Genomic DNA, 21,220 nt, shown 5'->3' on the forward strand with positions numbered 1-21,220 from the left:
TTCTGTAGAAGTGCAGGGGGCAGGCCAGCTTGTTTTAGGTTCCTCAGAAAGAAGAGCCTCTGCTGGGCTTTCTTCACCAGGTGTGATGTGTTCAGGGACCAAGTGAGGTCCAGGAATTTGATACTGTCCACCCTCTCCACCTCCTCCCCACTTATGTAGAGTGGAGAGGGTGTGGTCTTCCTGGATCTCCTGAAGTCCACTATGACTTCTTTGGTCTTGGTGGTGTTCAGGACCAGGTTGTTGTCCGAGCACCACTCAGCCAGATGTTGGACCTCCTGTCTGTAGTGTGTCTCGTCATTGTTGGAGATGAGTCCTACCACAGAGGTGGCGTCAGCAAACTTCACTATGTACGGCACTTCTGTAGCTATTTTAACCCAAACGATGATCTTTTCCTGAACCTAACCAAGTAGTTTTGTTTCCTAAACAACAGTAGTTTCCCGTGAAGACGGAAGTTTATTTTAAAGAGGCCTTATGCATGTAACGAGCGGAAATTGACAAGTGTTGCTGGCTTTTGTAGGACAACACACAAAAAACGAGGAGTAACTTTTCGTAAGACATCATACGAAATGTATATACATTAGCTAGCGGTTGAATAGTATTGTAATTAATGTAAAGTACTATAATTACATTGACTTTGAGGTATTTGTTTACTATAACAGACTTAACTACCAACACCTGCCACCTGCATGCTTGTTAAAGACACTGTTAGGGGCAATTCTAACTTTTCATTTTAAAGTAAATGTAAGTGCATGCTGATGAATCTTGCGTACTTTACATTGTTAAAGCGTGACTTCACTGTGGTATTGCTACTTTCATTTAAGAGAATAATCTGAACGAGAACACCACTGCTGCTGCTTTTAGCCGAGCACATGCATTAACAGCAAGGTCATTGTTGGAGACGTCTTTAATGCAACAATGCAGACTGACCCAATTAAGTAGCAGGAAAAGACAATCACGGTCGTAGTAGTGGCACTACTGATGAGCCTGTGTTTGTGTGCTGAAGCGGGAGTGAGTCGGGAGGACGCCCGGCAGGGGTGGGAAGTCCGGTCCATGTTTCTTCTTTTTTTTTTTTGATGGCGGGTGGAGTGGTGGAGCTGAGCGGCGGTTCACCCCAGAGACCTCCCTCCCTCCCTGCACTGGGAAACAAAAGAGGCTTTTTCTCTGAGGAGCACAGTGACGTGGGAGGCGGCTGTGAATGTGGGCCATGTGTCAGGGCTGCTGCTGCTGCTCCGTTTGTCTGCATCCCCTCCCCAACTGCCTGTGCAAATCCTCCACACTATAACTTTTTTCATTCATTGCTCCAGTACGATTGCGTACTCGTCATTCTTTGAAAGCGCACGGTGCAACTGAGGGATGAAAGTCACCTCATTAAAGACCGGCTGAGCAATTTCAAGATTGCTCGACACGCTGTACTCCAGACGCAAATACCACACAAAGCATAACTGGGATTAAACTTGCCTACATGGCCAATGCATAGTCTTGTAATGGATTGGGTTATTATACTGTTGCCTGAGAATCTGTATGCTTGCATAGTGAGGTCATATTTACACTGTCACAGAGCTACAAGCAAGCTGCTGCTGCTTTTCACTGGTTGAGCCCTTTTTCGGGGGCCGAGTGGAGAAGGAAATGGGTAAACAGAACCCTTGTAAACGTGCCGTGGGGCAGACTGACACACCAAGGGACACCGGCCTTTAATCAGTGGGTTGACAGAAATGAAAGAAGGCTGTGTTCCGAGAGAAGATAGGAGTACAACAGGAGGGGCATGTCACGCCCGATGTTCTGCACTACACTGGTCCACACAACACCCACCAGCACTGACACAACAGGGTGGTCATTCTTGGAGGTTATGCAAAGTCCCATCTGCTCTAATGACGAGCCACATCACAGGTGCATAACACGTTCGTCTGCTTTCCTGCGCTTTTCTTTTTTTTTTTTTTCTTTCCACATGTCAACAATTTAAAAAGCTGTATTCAATATCCTAAAGTTACCTGTAGTTTGAAATTCCTGCAAACAGTAAATTGAATTTTTTTTAAACAAGTCCTTTTTAGAAAAATTAAACCGCATGCGACATGAAACTGAATGTTGGCACTGGTTTCCAGGTATGGCAGCTCAAATGTGGTTGGGGTGAAAAACAATTAAGCTGTAGCACCCGGCCACAAAACATTTCCAGTTGCAGCGCAAGTGTTGTCTGAAGCTTTTCTAATCAAAATACTGGGAGCACAAACCTTACCGTAAGCTCTAAATGAACAAAAATCTACTTTTTCTTTCTGTCCGTATGCACTGAATCAATACACTTTTGTATGTGGAGGTAGTTATCGCGTTGAATCTCACCCACACACCTTCACACAAGACCACAAATTGTGTTTGAGATACAAAAACATTGTTTTAAAAAAAGGTCAGTCGGTGTTATGTCTGAGCCAGCAATGGTGTGTAGAGATGTATCAAGGCCATACAAGCCTTCTCAAGTCCAATAGCTGTCCCTTCAGCAAGAGGATTGTAGGATCTAAATTGAGCGTTGAAAGCTTTGGCTTCTACAAAAGGTAACCGGACACCTTCACAGGAGAGAGCCTCAGCAGAGTCAGACAGCTTTCAAATCGAGGTCAGCCGTAAGCCTTCAGACCGTTTTCTAGGCCAGGGCAGTTAGTTTACGCTGCATTGGTGACATAGGACCACCCTTTCTCCTGGATTATACATACGCACACGCTTGGGTATGACATCACGGGGTCATGCTTAGTGTCAGGAGAGCCCGGCCTCTGAGGCTTTAGCGGGCTGTTGAGGAGGGGTCGTGTCCCTGGAGGGGCCAGTGACGGCTGTGACCGCGTTAGAGTACAGACCGCTTTGTGTATGAACTGAGACGCTTCTCAGATTGCCTGTAAACCCTCCGAGAGAGGAAATTCAGGCCTCTGCTCCAAAGTTTCAGAGCCCTGCCACGCCACCGAGTGCTGTTGGCACGGCCGCCCACAAGGTGATGAAATGTGGGGAAAACCATGTGTCTTGGCGAGTAAGAGAAACAGGCCTCCTCATGGACCAAGTGCTCCCTACACTGATAGGAGGGGGCAAATAAGCGACTGCTGTCAAAACAACGTGTGTGTTTCCACAGATAACGGTGCATTTGGGGCTGCAGGTGTGCAGCGTTGTCTGGTCAGCTGACCCACCGTTTCCTGTCAAACAGGAAGCGCCAATTGAGTGGAGATGAAAGTTCAAGGTAACACACAGCTGGCAGTTGTTTGGGTGGGTTAAATGCAGGTGCGCTACAAGAGCAGCAGTGTGCATGCCATGTAAGAGGAGCCTAAGCCAAACAGATGCCACAAAAACGTTTATGAATGTTGGCTCAGCGACACACTGCAGCAGTGTGCGTGTATAAAGATCTCACGGGGCCTCATTTTAGATTTGATTTCAGGATCATTCTAACAAATATAACGTTTCAGGGTGCGTGGAAGTCATTTATCCCGTCAGTGACACATTTAAAAACAAATCACACCGCTGGATTTGGTTACAAACCGGACTTTTGTGCAAATGAGGCCCCTAGGAGAAAGTCAGTCTGGAGTCTGGAGATTGGCCATGACACATTTAACAAAGAGCCACATTCTCCTCCTCATGCAGCATGTGTCTGTGTACTCCTGACAGACACATGCTACAGGGCTTTGCATCTCCGATAAGTCAGTAACGTAAAACGAGATCATGAGCTTAACGACTGCAGGTTGTACAGGGAGAAGAGGGAGGCGAGGGTGGGGATACTCTCGGAGACATACATCATTCACAATCAGTCATAATCCTGTTCTGGTATGACTGCAAAAGCTGATATTTTAAGATAAACATCTAGCTGAAGTGTGCTGCGGATCAAGAAGACTTCATGGGGAATGACATTTGCAAGAAATATTCAGAATTTGTAAAATGACGAGTTCACAACTGTGAACTATTTTTCTGGATTAGTTGGAATAAATGTTTTAGTCCTTAAAATGTCAAGTTTTAAGTTCCCAAAGCATCTTGGGCTTGTTGGTTATTTTGTCTGAAAAACAGCATGCTAGTAAACTAAGACGGTGGTTTAACTAAGATTTGCTAATTAGTACAAAACGCAGAGTACAGCTGAGGCTCATGGGACATGGGTTTTGCAGCTAAAACAATTAATCAGTGATTATACTTATTTTCTGTAACTTTTCTGCAAATACAGTAAGTGCCTAATCGCTTCAGGACTAACCGTGTTTACATGAGTACGTAATGCAGTATTGTGTGAAAACAACACTAAACACTATACAGATGTTAAAAAAAAAAAAAAGGTCCAAAGATGACAAACTGATGTGCCAATAGCTTCCAACTGGAAAAAAACCCCACAGCAACAACTTCAGCCCGTCAAAGATTTGACAGCATATTATGTCTGTCGATACTGTCATGTGGCAGTGAGGTCAAACATGCCCAGACATGTCTCCTGAAATGAGGTCATCTCTATTATTTGAAAGGTAATCTTGCTTCACAGTCTGTGGTCACAGTGAGGGAATCAATGTGCTGCACTCTAGGAGGACTTCATGACCGTTTCCCTGCCAAAGCAGCCTGCAGAGGTAAAACTGCTGCTAATTTGTAACTTGTGTGAAATGGGTGGATGACCCTGAGCCAGCATGAAACTGGTTTGGCCATCAACCAGCTAGCTCTGGGGCGTGTGTGTGTGTGTGTGTGTGTGTGTGTGTGTGTGTGTGTAACAGCTAGTGATGATGAACCAAGAGGTGGTGTTGAAAAGCTGTGGCCTACATCCTTTAGAATGACTCTAAACTGCACTTCCATGAACTGGAACTTAGTTAAAGCAAAGTGAATTAATTCGATAGCAGTCAAATATGTGTTTAATAGCTCCACACAAGGCCAACGGGCGGTAACATAACGGACAAAACACAAAGTCAAACAATGTGTAAGCTGTTAGAAAACTGCGTACCAGCTGCTAGTACTTTGCCGTGTACATTAATATTTGGTACACCCAGTTCAGGCACAGTTTCTTAATACTTAGTAGCATTTCATTACCTTTAATTGCCAAATAACATTCAAGCCTGTGTCAACGAATGGTGAAGTGAACCAGAAAGACCTCAATGAATTACTTGGCAATGGGCTTTTGTTCTTGTTGAATCTATTTGGTGCACTGAAACCTTAGGGGCAGCGATGGAGAATCATTTGTTTTACGCCCCACTTCCACAGGCCTCAATGATCCAGCTGGCACACAAAAGCCCAATAACCAACTCTTTTCCCCTCATCGTGTTATTTAACCTCACCGTAGACACCGGAGTGAATGCGCTTCGTCTAATGAGCGCCAATTAACATTGTAACGATGATGGGACAATCCCCCAGCAGAGGCGGCTTACAGTCAAGTAAATAAAGATAAGCAGTTGCAGATTTGTGATTATTCACTCAGATGATTTCGTGTTTGTTTACAGGGGGGGGGGGGGGAAATGGCACCAGCATAATTCATCACACTCGCCTGTGTACTGCATTTATCATCTCCAAGACAAGCGCACTTCCCCATTTCCAGAGATCTGTTTTTGTAAAAACAAAAGCCGCTCCGATACAAACTTTCTTGTTTATACCAGAGCAACGTTTGCCCCGGTGCTTTGAGACCTTGAGCCCTTTTAAAAATAAAAGTAAACAACTCCTGTGACTCAGACAAATTGGCAAATTTAGGGAGACAAATGTTTTCAACAGCTATAAAATAAAAAATAGCTTTATTGATGTAATACTTGCATTCCAGGCTACACCTTGGTTTATTATAAGAGAGTGAGCGACAGCAACATTACTTTCATATACCAGCTACTTAATTAATCAATGTTTGTTAAAGTACACTATACTGCTGCAAGTCAATTGTGCATTTCCAGTTAGAATACAGTCTCTAGAATACAGTCTTCATACAGCGTATCATGAGCAGGAGTCTGAACACACAGCATTGCTTTACCCTCCTGTCAGTCGGCAGCTGATTACAGGCACATTGCTGTCATTTGAGGTATCTTATCTATGCCAATCATGTACTGACAAACACACAGTGCATCCCTAACGTGTTAAAGGTATCTCTTGTAGACTTGAGTATTAGTTCTGCATGTTTAATTCTAGTTAGTTTCACATATACGTGGAGCATCAGATGGTTGGGTGTTTCCCATATTTCAAGGTTTAATGAGATGTGATAGTTACAGGACACACAGTATTTTTGTTTCGTACTGCTTTGACATCTTACTTGAAATACCTCGATGCAGTACACCCTTGCTTCTGATAACATCACTTAAGAGTAAAATACTACCAGACATTAGCCTGTATCACCCAGGGTCACGGTAAGTGGAGAGTTTCCAGTGTCTGCTGCCTTGTGCTCAGTGCCTTTGTTTGAGGATCGCGTCCACAGCCTGAGCCAGGTCGTCCACAGTGCCGTCGGCCGTCACTGTTGAGTGGCTCTCGTCGCTGGGCCTGAGGGAGGAGAAGCAAAAAGCACACGCTGAAGGACATGCAGCACGGGAACCGACAGCACATGGTAAACAATAAACTGGCAGTTTGAAGCCATCAGCACCATTAACAATACTGAATGTGTAAACTGGAACAGAGTAGGACACGACGGTCTAAGAAGACTCAGGAACAGAGCCAAGCGGAATTATTCTAGAGGCTTGTCTTGTTTACGCTCCAGGGGAAGGTTTTGGTAATAAATAATGTCTTTGTCCTATCAGAGTGATCATAAGAGCTCACTTACGATCGACAACAACCTAGAAAGAAAAAAATGTAATGTTCAGTGATTTGTTAATATCTTCACACAGATGTGTCTCTACAGCTGCCTGCCAAAAGCCGCTGCAGGGTAGAGCATGCTTTTTGTCTCCATCACCAGCTGTCACACAGTGGTCCAGACTTTCCCAATATATCTACAGGCAACTAAAACAGACCAACTGGGGACTTTAATGAGAACTGATGATTCCAAAAATACCCAGTTTCTCAACATAAAACCAAGAGAATCATTTGGAGACTGAGGCCAGTGGTTTCCAACCTGGGGGTGGGACCCACCGACCTACTGATGTTTCTCCAACCTTGTATTATTCGCAACAACTGGCCAACGCGGTCATCGCAATTTTGTCTCCATCTGGTTTCTTAAATCGTGAAAAATTCTGTAGGAGGCATGATGTCGCCTTGCCTATCTCTCCCCCTCCGGCTGCCGCCATTGTTTGGATCAGGGCCCAGTGATGAATGTAGATATGGCTGTTTAATCAGCTGGTAGGGGAAATGAGATCCATTTGGCGCTGCACCAGGCCCAGGCCGGCATGCAGGACCCTTTTTCTCCCTGTCACATCAAAAGACGCAAACGCCCCCTTCATTCATCTGCAGGACTGCCCAGGACTCCTGCTCATTTATTAAGTGGGGCCTATAGATCTCTCTCCCCCCCCTCCCCCCCCCCTTCTCCCCGGGCGGCTTCGACCAGGCTCTGTGTGCCGCCACTGTTCCCCAGTCACGGGTTGCAGTTCCAGATGGGGAGGCTTTGTCTGGCCCTGGGTGTGCGGCACACACCACCATTAATCCTGCCGTCCGAGGGCTTGCAGAGGACCGAGGCAAACATTTGTGTGTGGGTGTGGGGGGGGGGGGAAATAGCTGATGAATACCAAAGCCACGGTGAATACTGGAAAGCGGTGCCATGTGTTTACGCACGTCTGTCAGCCACCCGCGCTTGGGTTATGTGAGCTGGCCCGCTAATGGTCCGGGTGTTATGTCTCCTGTGCTGGATTACTCCCACACCCCTTTTTTTTTTTTTTTTTTTTGCCCGAGGACTGATGGGAGTTCACACGCGCACGTATGGGCACGAACACACAAGCATGTTAGTCCCATGGCTCTTACGTTTCAAGCATTGAAGCAAACAGCATCGACCACACCTGCCTCTCCAACCTGATGCTCCTTTAAATCTCCCATTGCCTGCGCTGTTAGATATGCATGTGCGTGCGTGTATTCATTTTGCTGCTTCCCTCCCGTTGCCATGAATAATGAAGGACTAACCAGGTCAATGTGACCATGCAAAATTCAGCACAATGCAGCTAGTGTTACAGATGAGGTAACGTGCGACTCGCAGCGCGGCCTTCAGGTCAGTGCAATATCAATACACGTGAAGAGGTAAATGGGCATATTTCACTATTTCTTCACATCTTATGAATTAAATGAGTCGATTAGTCGGAAAAATAAATTGCATATTAAAAAGCAATAAAAACGATCACTGGGAGAGCCCTAAACTTGAGTTCTGTAACACTGTCACCTATCACGTCAGTCAACAAGTAATCTGAATCATTAATCCATGTGCTTTAAAAACAAGTACACCCCCGACACCCTACAACAGCTAGGACACGACAGTGGATTCATTTGAGAAATGGGTGTCGTGGATATACTGTCGGGCAATATAAGATTATAGAAGCTTAGAGTGTCATAGGGGTAGAAATATAACATGATACTCTGCTCTATAAAAACATAAAGATCCATTTTTATAAGGCCAGGCCGTGCCTCCATGAGATGAAAGTGGATAGGAATGACTCATACAGCGAGTGTATTTGTGTGTCAAAGATCGAGAGAGACGAGGTACGATACAGACGTGACTGAGACGGGGGGTTTATTAACATTAGGATAGAGGGCAGCATCTTTCTTCATTACATCGTCAGGGTAGCTGACCGTGGGGGTAAAGGCACGACAACCTGCCCATCAGTTAATGCTTAACACACCAGCACATACACAGACGGGGCAAACAGAAGGAAGCAAAACTGTCGCACACACCATATGTCGATTTACACTTCTCTCTGAACCTCCTCACCTTTGCTGAGTATGTCTTTCGCTTGACACGGTGCAGATGAAGCAGATAAGGCCTACATGAGGGTGGAGATGAAAAGTTCAACCTCAGCTAAGAGTACACAGTGCTGAAGACAGTGACAAATGCAGCACATTTTGGGGGAATACTTGGCTGGAAACAGTTTGGTTCCAAGCAGCTGGATTTCAACACGCAGAAATATCTTGTTTTTACAAAACGCCAGAGCTTTGAAATAAATACTTTGAATGCCTGCTGTCGACATTGTAGGTCATTTAGTGGGTGCAGACAACACTGCAAACTCCTCACGTAAAATGACTAATACTGCTACAAAGATGGTTCCTATTAGACTGATGTTAGCGATAAAAAAAAGGTAAAAACGAGTGCCGTCAGGTCTGAAAGCAACAGTTGGAGCAGCGGAGCTCAAAAGAGGCCAAATTGCAGGTGCACTGGTTAAAATAAAAGCAAAAGTTGAATATGTAGAAGGAAACTGTGTTGAAAGTCACCACAGAACATGCAAAACACTGTCAAACTGCATCAAAAAAAGGGAACAGTGATAAGAAGTGGAAGATAACAACAGGGGTATGACACTGACAAAATGCAAGTGGGCATGCAACTCAATGAGACCACCGACTTGAGTTTTCATGATGTTATTTCCTCTGTGTAAAACCCTCTGCCCCATATAAGAAAGCAAACGGCAACACCCCGAGTATTGTGTAATGTGTGCCGTCACCTGGCTTTGAAGCGAGGAATCACATTCATGAGAGCGACGACAACGCTGACAGGAGAAGAGTCAGCCTGCCAGCGAGAGACGGAAAAACACTCGAGCCAGTCCTTTGTGTAGACGTGCCCTTTCTCATTCCACACGGAGAAAAGTACCATCAGCCACAACACTGCCTTTTTCTCACACGAAAGCAGACTACATAACCGTAACCCGGAGGAGAACACAACATCACGATAACGACAGCCTTTATGTTCAGCCAAGCCTCGCGGGGCGACATACGACACTAACACAAGACAAAGCTTCCCCCCCCCCAACCCTGAGGGGAAGACAATGTGTGACTGCGTGTGTTTTTCTGCTGCTTGTGTGTGAGAATGTGATCCCAGCTTGACTTCCTCTGTTGTAAATTTAAAAAAAAAGGTCACGGTCAACGGAAATAAAACTTCACTAATCAACCTTGACAGGAGATAAAAAAATATACTAAACAGCACCCCAGAAAGAGTAAAAGAAAAACATAAGACGACTCCAGCCAGTTGAGATGTTCCACCCTGATTTATCATCACCCACTTCAGCTTGTCGTCTCTCTTTCTCTATTACCCGATATTTACATTAGAGCAACAGCTGCCACCTCTTATGTAAAACCGCCCAACTGAACAGGGGGGGAAACCACCATGTTACGTGCGTGTTATGGCAACAGACGTGACAGATGCAAAGCCGGAGCCTCTACATCCTCCGCTGAATCTGTGGCCTTGCGGCAATCGTTATCACTTCGCTGTTACCAAAAGGCTGTATACTGTTGAGTCATGATCAGTAAACAGCTGCAGTACGGTTTTCACACTTTTCGCAGATCAACGGTTCTTTCCAATCGAGTGGGACACAAAGGGGATTCCCTGTTTGCAGCACGAAGAGCCGATTGATTTTTTTCCATCCTGTGTTTCTCTAAAAAGCTCTTCTGAATACTAGTGATGCATGCAAGTGTGCGCTTGTGGATCTATCTTTGAGAGGACCAATTTGAGTCTTTACACCGTCACACATTTTGGCCGGTCATCACTTCTTCAAAGGCCTCGTCGAGGATTCAGACTTTAAGGGTTTGAAACACAAAGAGAAAGTAACCTGAACTGTCAAAACCATCCACTGGAAACTTTCTGTCCTTCCCAACCACAAAAACATCTGGAGCTAAACGAACAGGACGTAAACCATAAACCTTCGCTTTCTGTCTCTCAGAGACACAAAAAGCGCTATGCTTTTCAGGTTTCATCTCCTCAACTACACATCTTGTATACATGATCACAATTTCAAATGGCTGTTGCACAGTGTTAGACTTTAAGTATTTATTCAGCCATTGATTTCAGTTAATTTCCATGTATGAAAATCAAGTACCAGACTCAACTGTTAATCCATAGTCTTAGCTATCAATTTCATCTATTTAAACATTGCTTTTAGCAAACCTTTTAGTCTTCTCTGCTCACTTGCTAACTCATTTTCACACAATCTCCATTGCAACATGTTAATGTGTTACAACGGCCTCCGGGTGACGGGCATCTTACTAGGACATAACAATTAATTGAATATTTTAAAAAAAAGCATGCAAAATCCCCGGTGTGGTCCTTTGAAGGGTAACTTCACACTGGATCTTCCATTTGAGGGTAAAACTGTATGTTTCTGCACTGACCTCTGTAAGGTTTGGTTTGTTGTTCTTGTGACTACACCCAACTGTGATGTATATCACAGAGCGAGGAAAGAGCATGTAGCGGTCAACACTAGCTAGATAATTTGCCTGGGTGCAGTTATGTTTGATGTTCACGGCAATGACTAAATAACAAAAAGTTTTGGCGATTGATTTCACATTGTGAAGAAATGAATGGAACCCAACGGCTGGAAAGGAAATGCATTAAACATGGTTTTCTGAATGGTTAATGAACAAAAAACAGACCTCCATTGCCTGCTCCTTATCTCTGCTAGAGGCTAGAGATTAGCTGCTACTAGCATAACACACCCGAATATTGGACCCAATTGTTGGGGATCACGATAAATTGCAGGTAATACAGACGCCAGATTCTGACAAAGATAACACATCAAATAGAAAAAGACGATTTCTCTGGTTCTGCTGAATGATCGATCATTTTTTTAAAACAATGTTATGGAAGTGTAATGCTAAATCTGTGAACTTCTCTTCGAAGGGTCTTTTGAGAGTCGAGTACATCAATGCAAAAAAAACAAATAAAAAGTTTATAATTCACTATAAAAAAGCTTTTAAACACCATCTAGTTCTTGTTTATTTGACCAAAATTCTTGCAAGAGTAAACTCTCATCATTTCACAGCTGTCCTGTCAGCATTGTGCTCAATATGCAGAGTTTCATGTGACCCAGATCTAACCACGCTCTTTTCAACAGCACGTTATTATTAGCAGTGCTGCTGATGACTTGCTGAGCCTTCGTTTATGTTTCTGTGTGTGTGGGTGTCTATATCTCACTCTGTATGAGTGTTTTGCAAGCAGCAAGAGGCGGCTGAGTCACCTGCTTCTGCTACAACAAATGCAAACACACATGTGGAACCACACACACACACCCACTTGCACGTAAACACGAACCATTACGGGAAAAAATGGCTCCAGCAGAAAGTGGGCATGGTGCCCAAGTCCCCCCCCCCCCCGGCCAAGCAGCCTGTGTATTGGTAATTGCAAGAGGGATTGGATCCCCATTGAAAACAACTAAGGGCACTGTGTTCATGTATTTAAGAGGCAGTGCTATGTTTCAGTCTGCCATCTGTGGGCTTTAGCTCTCCAATTCTCTCCCACTCCTTCTCTCTCTCTCTCTCTCTGTCTCTCTCTCTCAAGGGTGGAAAAGTACCGTTGAGGGGCTCAGTGACCGAGGCCCGGCCGGCTCCTTTGTCTCGGCGTGGGAGTCTAGTCTAACTGTGAAAAAAGCCCCAGTTAATTATTAATATCTCATTGACTTATAACGCACGGCAGGCTTTAGAGGAGCCTGCAGGCAGGGGAAGCTGTCACCCCGGGGTGGTGAGAGATGGTAGGCCAGGCTCGGGCACCCGCTGGAGTCTCACCAGGCTCTTTAACCCCTTTGTCATGCCACTGCCACAGCCATCTCAAATCTGTACCGAATCTGTGGTGCCCTGTTATGCCGATACCTCGCTTCTATCTGATCCAAACAGAAGGTACAAAAGCCTGAATGAAACAGAAGATGTTGTAGGTGTAGCTGGGGGACAAGCCTCACTTTCCCCTCTCATTATAGCTTCGTTGTACTTTGCTCAGATTTATCTTAGTGACTGACCTAAGATGACCTCTTATCTGTTACAACGAACAAGACAAAAGTTAAAAGAGTACTCTGCCGAAACACCTATGCTCCGAGGAGCAAATACTACCTTCCTGTGGGCTTAATAGGCGTTGTAACTTGCACCACTGCAAATGGCAGCAACCTTTATCAACCTGGCTTCACAGGAGGTACAATGTATGTCAACAGTGACTCAGTAATGAGATGCTAGGCTTATTGCAAATACTCATATACTCGCTGTTTATCTTGGCACGCAATTATGTTTAAAATGTATTATTTGCAGTGAACGTTGAGGGATAACCATGCTAGCGACAAACCAAGTGGCTAAATATGGTTGCATACACAGCACTACTTGGGCTAAATATAGCTGTGCTTAGCCATATTGGGCCAGATGTATCTGTGTTTATATTTGGCTAAACACAAAAGGAGAAGTAGATTGTGCTGCAGTGGTGGTTTGAGATGTTTTTATGGACATTTTGGACATTGTTGCCATGAGTCTTGATCATTCACCATTGGAATCCATTGCAACGGTTGTAAATCCAAGTTGATTACGCATGCCGTCCTCTGTGAACAACAGCAAGCAAGCAAGCCTACAGGAAGTGAAAGTTAGATTCTCTAAACTCATGGTTCCACTGGAATATTCTATTAAAAGCATAGAAACACAAACATTAGGAACAGAGAGACAAAGGGGGCCCAAAAGACAAAGCAGTGTTGGATCTCAAGCCAACAACAGAGTGCTGTCTGAATGAGGAAATCATTCCCAGAATTGATTGTGTTTACATTCCTCACAGAACTGCAGATTCTGATCCATGGGAATGGGATGAAAACATAACTTAGACGCGTAAGAAATGCTGCCCCTAAAGACAAAACTGATATAATCTAACCTATATGTTTATAGTAGAGAAATATACATATCAACTTAACTTTATTCATTGTGAAAATCCTAATTTCTGGAACCCTGGAGTGCTGCAAAGGTGTTGAAAAGAACAAGAAAAGATAAGGTGGAAAGCATGTAGCCAGGAACTTGATCCTACCAACAAAACCCAGCTTTCATGTGTCATCGGTAAAAAAGGAGGGAAGCCCAGCAGTGGAAATGGAAACCTTATGCAACATGTATTTTCCTATTCTACCATGCAAACATCCTGACAAAGGCCCCGCTGCTGACTGACAAAGGAGGCTGAGATGATGATGTATACTGGGCCTTCAGTGTTTTACCTTGGAAACAGCAACAAAACAAAAACTGTTCCAACCACCAAACCGCCTGTTTGCCACAGAACAAACAAAACCCAATGGGTCCCAATGCTCTTAAATTTCAGATCCTCTGACGATCCGGGGGGGGACCTGGACACAAAAGAGGGCCCCTGCGGATGCTGCTTCAGCTCAAAGGCCATATTCTGCACATAGTATGATTCACTGGATTACAGTTAAGGGTCTCTGTGGTGGCGCAGAGGCAATCCGACCTCAATGACACGTTCAGAAACGCTGTAGCTGTCAAGTTGACAAGCTTTTAAGCTCACAGCCCACACCCTCAGTGGAGAAGAGTGAAACGAGATAACTTCACTTCCTTCCCACACAGACAAAACTAATGTGCCAACAGCAGTTAACAGGACAGGGTGTGGGACTGTGCTGCTGTACTAGACGCTGTAAAACACCTCGCTTACAGAGAAGAACAGTTCACAAAAGGTCAAGACAGAGCAAAACGTACACAGAAAGTGCAAATCAAGCACAACCTGTTCAGACACAATCACACAATAAATCAAGTTCAACAAAAACATGCTGCAAAAAGAGAATTAAAGGCTTTATCACAGGTGAAAAGAGAGGTTACAATCGTCTGGTTGACACGTACAAACAAGGCCTTAAAATACGGTAAGTCACATACGTTGAAGACGAAACACTCCCTGTCTGACGGGCACACATTATCATAGCCATTGAGGCTATAGGACACCAGCGGATGACTGAAAGATAAACTAGGCTGAAATACAGTCTGTACCCGAGAGCCATCGCAGGGACAGCGCTCGCTTTATAAAAGGAGATTAAGCTGCAACCACAGCCATGCACGGTCGCCCTGCCAAGGTTCAGTGTCACAGATCTGCAGAAGGACAAAGCCCATCCACAAACCCAACACTGCTGTGGAGCGTTCGGTCTAATGTCTGTTTGATTCACGGGAACGGTGATACGATAGGCTGCTTATGTCAGAGGGAGGGGGGAGAGCGTCACCTTTCTGTTGACACGCGACGCCGTGAAATGTTCACACTTGTTCATGAACCCTTTCACTCGTCAGACAGTCGTTCAACCTTATATTTATTCAGGATGGAGGGTTGTTAACTCTCTTTTGCATAGGCGCATTGTGCAGACGGAACAATGAAAACACACGTATTACAAGTTACACATCGTGTGCAAACAAGATAAGAAGGCTAGCGCCAACACGTAGAAACTGGACGTTGTAGCCCCAATAAATAATCAATTTAAAGAGGAAGTATTACAACATTTAAATGCGGTATATCTCTACTATATTCCTGATATATTACCATTGTGGTGCAAAACATTTAAAAAAAAAAAAAAAAAAGTTGGCTCAAGTTTTAAAAACCAAAACCTCCAGATAATTTGATTTCCTGCACTGTTGAACTTATGTTTCAGGCAAAACCGTACAGTAGATCTCGCTAGAATGACATTCAAATCCAGGCAAATTATTGAAGTATAATATAGAGTTTGTGGCCACTTGAGAAGTGAGAATACAATTAAACCTATTTTGACACAATATTGTGCTAATAATTAAATATGTATTACAAAAATCCTGACTGCTATAATATATTAATGAGATAAAAAAAAAAAAGATCTTTCCACTGAAGCTGAAACTCACTCTTAATCTGTTAGCTCAGGCTGATGGGCCACTTGCTTTCCTAATGAGCAGGGCTTCCTTCTATTCGCTGCGCTGATAATGGCTTCATTTGCATGACTTCATTACGGGGGACCAGTGGAAATCTGCTCTGGCTCTCCCCACTAATCACAGGTTATGTGCCACTCAAACAGTCCGGCTCAGTCTGGGCTGCTAGGAGGGACACTGGAGACTGATTTCTTTGGACCTGACCTGACCTGGATTGTTGGAGAGGACAATTTTACAGGTCAGTGGTGCCAGGAAGTCTGTCATAAGATGTTAAGGAGTTCAGTGCCTCCTCTCGCGCACTCTCACATGAAATGGATCATCCAATACCACTGCCTGATGTCTATAAAGAAGACTTAATAACAGGTGACATTAGAGGACTTCATCATGGCATCACATCCTTTAGACTATGGTTCCACATCCGTCTCAGGCCTGCTGGTTCTGATGACTACGATGACAGGAGTAGACGTTACAGTGATAGTTATGGATATTTGCATGCCGACCATCTGGTGAGAACTGTGTGTTCTTACTCTTGTTACTCAGTGCACAACACTGCGTGTGTGCGACAGCTTCGGTGAAAAGGTGTGTGCTAACCGCTGCAGTTCACACTGTAGGTTACACAGTTCACAGCAGTCATAACACACATTGACATAACTCACCTTTCATCAGTCCAATATGTTTACTGTCAGACTTTTGAGTTGAATGCTAACACATTCATGCTTACATTTGAAGGCTATCATCCTGAAGCCACATTTCAATTGTATTGTTCAGGCCGTGACTACATTACCTCCTAGTTGTAATTTCAATAGAGATATCAGGGATGTCTGACAACTACAATATCTCCCAGCAAGGGAAATGAAGTGTCAATAAACCAGCAGCAAATACACTACTGCTGGCAGTTACAGCTGAAGGAAACCAAATATTAACATAAATGCAATCAATTCAGCTAATTAAAAAGAGAGCTACTGTTTGTTTGTCCTTGGTTTCACTTGTTAACGGACACTATATGAAATAGCTCATTTAAGCTCAGCCTACAGTTAATCTGGTGCGACAATGATGGAAACAACATGGCATGCGTGCAGCATTAAACTAATCTTCACATGTTCTCTAACAAACATGCTGACGTTAGCAGGTGTAAGTGTAACCCACACACAGCACAGAAGAAAAGCTGAAGGAAAACTAATCTGTATGGTAATGACATGGCAACCCCCCCCCCCCCCCCCACACACACACACACACACACACACACAACGCTCCCTTCCTGTCACGTCCCTTAGTGACGGCCACAAACAGAAAGGGCACGAACCAGGGTGCGGTTTTGGTAAACTGATTCATAGTTTGCACCATCGGGGACGAGCTCTCTCTGGAGACGTTTTAATCTGGCTCGGCCTGCTTGGAAAACAGTTTCCCCAACGCTCACATTAGCAGTCAAGCGTCGGCCACAGGGAGAGGTTTTGTGAACCGTTTTGAAGATGGCTGCTGCCGTGTGCAAATGTTTGCTGTGCACTCTGCCAGATTCCAACAGGAATCCTAGTCAGGGCTTCCTCGAACTCACTGGCCTTCATTCAAAATACCTAACAATACTGTGTTAGTGTCTGACACATCGCTACACCGTATTGTCCTCGGCACAATTACAAATGCCAACATTAAGGGTGCGTGTTTAAATGAAAAGCCTTAAATCCAACTTCTTTGATTATCACAGGGAGACTAAAAGGTTCAGAAAATTGTGTCGGCTGGCTATAGGAATCAAAGCGATTTATAAACGTTGCATGAAGAAACAGCACGATGTGAACCCGCTTTTATGAAGCTTCAAAGCTACGCGGTTTTGTGCCAATGCAGTTCCTTGAAGATAAGAGAACAGAAACAAGAACACAGGACCAGTGGAGGCCACAGACCGCAGGACATGACTATTTCAAAGTGTGAGCCGCAGGACAGAGAACGGGACAGCATACTCATACTTTGGCTGCTCCTCCAGTATCATGACAGTTTGTAATAAAAAACACGTACAGTTCAATTTTGTTTGCCAACATATTTGAGATATCCTCTCTATGACGTGACTGTCAACAGCTTGTTCTAATCCCCTTAAGGGACCAAAAACGAATTACTGAGAAAGAGACGTTATTTAAAACTTCAGGTCGTAAAACTGTGAGTGAAAGAGTTTTTTTTCTTTCCTCTATTCATGTGATAATCACAAGAACGAGGCTGGGCCGAGGGGCTGGGAGGCGGGGTTTAAAGGAAAGGCTAGTGTGCTTGCTCTACGGGCCCAGATAGATGTGGAAGATCTGGGTCGTTTTGCTTCATGGGCTACTGTCATAGGAATGGCCGGGGTCTCGCCTCCAATTTTACAACAACTGCGTCCATATTTTATACAGTCTATGGTTAAAACAAACAGCAGTGCAAAAGCTTTTCCTACAAGGTAGAGCTTTATCAAAGTTAAACACTATAAATCAGGAAATATTGGTCTGAAGATAAAGCCCCCAAGACTGAGAACCTGTATTTGGTACTTGTTTTTGATATGCAATGATTGTAGATACTCTACAAAACTAGGTGTTAAAGTGCTGAAATTGTATTTGATGTGCGTAACTACAGAGCTGAGAGGCTGAGCAGAGGTTGGACTAGAGCGTTGGCAGACTGTTCCCATGCAGCTGATCCACATCAGCAGTCAGATCGTCATAATCCCAACTTCCAACCACTTTTTGGGGTTTAGGCCCCTCTTTGCAAACCTGTTCTACATTAAAGGGCAAAGGGTTCTCTGACGCCCCTGAGGAAAGTGCGCTAACTTTCGCTCATTATTTAAGAACACGGGAAAGTTGACAGCTAGCAGAACTATCCCCTGTTACAATTACCTCTATATTACGCCGATAGTCTCAACAGCCATTACTGGTGGGTACTGTAATATCACGTGGCCACCACTCTTCAATTTTATCTGCAGGAGCCATCACAAGCACGTGCTTGTACTGTGCATCACAGGGAAACGGTACAGTGAGCAGAGAACCTGAGGATAACGTGCATTCATTTACCTAAACCTGACATTCCTAAAATATTGTACGTTTTTTTTTGCTTTTTCTAAACAGAATTAAGACAGATTATATAAAAAGGTGAACACCTCAAATCTTCCATCTTAAAAAGAGTTTACTGTGAAGACGGTAAGATGGCGGAGAGTGAAAACATACCAAAAAAAAAGTTCCAGCATCTGACGGATCTAAGTCGTGCTTAATGAGTTTACGCAGTCCTTGCTGAGTAGCAGTGAGTCAAATCAAAAGCTTTTCAGAATAAGCAGATATGATTAGATAGTCTGTGATTTGTAGGTTCTTTCCCTTCCTGTCTTGTCACAGGGCCTGGGGTATTTGAAGCAGTCTTTCTTTCCGAGCCTGATGGGAACTGGAGGCCTGCGCAGCATCTGGTTGACTTGGAAACAGCTGTGTTTTCACAGATCCGACTGAGGGTTTATAGCTGCTCCCGGCAAGCCTGGGTTCACTGGGCCCGTTTGGCTAAATAACGCTAAATCTCACGTCTGCTGCTCCCACGAAAAACACCCTTTACTGTCACTGTTTCTCTTCTTGTTCTCAGGGAATGTATATAGTGCAGTCCAATAAGTCTGCTGAAGGATCATAGATATTATGAGGTGTTTATGTTAAATGAGTAAATCACAGCTCACTTCGGAGCCATCAATTCTAATTTGATGCACAGATTTTTGTTCCTGCAGCTGTGTTTCGGAGGCAAATATCCACTAATACGAGAGTCTTCTGTTAACACACACACACACACACACACACACACAAAAAAATTGACAATTGTTGATACAACTTTAACACCTTGAATCCAGTCCTGACAATAAAACAGTGAAAGTAATTTTACTGTACTGAACATATTATTTAACCACCCATCTAATAACTTTCTGTACGCACGTGTTTCAACACATGAACTCCATTCACCAATCAGTCCATAAATCTGAACCGCCACAGCTGAAACACAACACGTCGGGTAACACAATACAGATTCCACATGTATTCCTCAGAGGGGGAAACAGCCCACTCATTACAACCAGTTGCTCTCTACTCCCAAAAAGAAAAGCAGATGAGCAGTGATATTATCCAATCTGGTTTCTCCTGTATTTATTGAGTATTACAGACAGTGTTGAGAGTGTCAGCACACCGGATCTGAACTGAGCTGCTGGGAGAAGATTGCAAAGTAATAAAACACATGAATTCTGCCCAGTCTGCAGAGAGAGAGAGAGAGAATCTTTGAAAGAGTTCAGTCTCCTGTAATTGTGCCGACAGAAACACGGCCTACCGTTGGCGTCTGAAGTCACGTACCGACACAGATATGTCGGTAACACGGGCATCCACATACATGCCAGCGACATACACAAAAAGCATATCAAACCCACGTAATGCCATGCAGCCAAAAATAGCTCTGCTCAGAGAGGACAGGTTTCTACAGTGAGTGACTGCGCTCTTAGTACAGGATTAGAGCCGACTGATGCTCAAGAAGATTACTCAGCGTTCTGTGGTCACATGACCCCCAGACCTGCATGCAAGTGTGCAGCAGTGGAGCAGGTCATCGAGCGTGGCGCTCTTCAGACTGATCGGTGATTTATGGCCAAACAAAATGGTGACTTGAGGGGGCACTCGGAGAGCGTAGACCTGCGTCAAGGCCTTTGAACATGCATTATAATGAACAGTAGATATGTGATATGACGTGTACTTCCATAACTCCTACTCCCAGTCATTCTTCTCTTATCGTCAAGCCATAACCACCACACATATATATCTTCTAAAATAATCGACCACATGTTTCTGTAATTACAGCATGAGAAAGGCGCCCCGGTAATCTTCAGATTTGGGATCATAAATCATCTCGGTGACTACAACCTTGTGGGCGGAGTAGCATTCAACATGTGGAGAGAATAAAGCTATTTTCGGCAGCTTCTCAATCAAATACACAAATCTGGAATGCTCAAGAATGAGGCGGCTGACTCACTGGAAGCCTGAGTGCTTATGGAGGAAACTGCGATTCACAAATCCTGGTGCAAGGGCGCCCTCTCCTGCCAAATAGATGAATAGATTTTTTTATTCTGCTTTACCAAAACTAGCTTTAAGATCTGTAGAAAAGAAAAACTTGGGATACTTGTCTTCAGAAGAGCTAAACCTTTTATAAAAACATAAGAGGTTCAACATATGAGATGCTTTATGTCACCTAGTAATGAAGCAAAGTTAAAAGCACAGATTTAGGTGGAGAACAAGATGGTATTGATCTGGTATCTTACTCAAGGATACTTCAGCTGGGCTCACACTGACATGGATGGTTTTACCAACCAATAGGTGGCCAATAAGGAGCCGTGTTCAGGTCTGGTAGATTGCAGGACATCACTAACCTGTATTTGCCAGTCCTGACTTGTACGCCTTTCATTCCGCAGCGTTGGGCCCCGCCCACGTCATTCACCAGATCGTCCCCGATCATCAGTGCCTGCAAGCGAGGAGGGCAGAAGAAAAACATTATTATTTAGTTGAAGATATTTTTAGCTGCTCTTATGCTGATGGAGTTACAAAAA

At 44.2% G+C, this 21,220-nt stretch overlaps 1 protein-coding gene across 2 annotated transcripts in view; it reads right to left on the reverse strand.

Moving 5' to 3' along the window:
* Positions 1-5,682: 5,682 nt before the first annotated feature.
* The window catches only part of lhpp (phospholysine phosphohistidine inorganic pyrophosphate phosphatase), an 18,347-nt gene continuing 2,809 nt past the window's right edge, over positions 5,683-21,220 (reverse strand). Inside the window, exons 6-8 of one of the 2 annotated variants that reach the window (XM_031843161.1) lie at positions 21,044-21,135; positions 20,650-20,713; positions 6,338-6,426 (exon numbers count right to left, since the gene is read on the reverse strand). In XM_031843161.1, the coding sequence (XP_031699021.1) occupies positions 20,665-20,713; positions 21,044-21,135 (141 nt within the window). In that variant the 3' untranslated portion in view covers positions 6,338-6,426; positions 20,650-20,664. Of the gene's footprint in view, positions 6,427-20,649; positions 20,714-21,043; positions 21,136-21,220 lie in introns of both variants that reach the window. The other variant, XM_031843160.1, reaches the window with a different exon arrangement.

The sequence above is a fragment of the Anarrhichthys ocellatus genome, unplaced genomic scaffold (assembly GCF_004355925.1).
Source record: "Anarrhichthys ocellatus isolate YVR2014 unplaced genomic scaffold, GSC_Weel_1.0 scaffold4, whole genome shotgun sequence".
NCBI lineage: Eukaryota > Metazoa > Chordata > Actinopteri > Perciformes > Anarhichadidae > Anarrhichthys > Anarrhichthys ocellatus.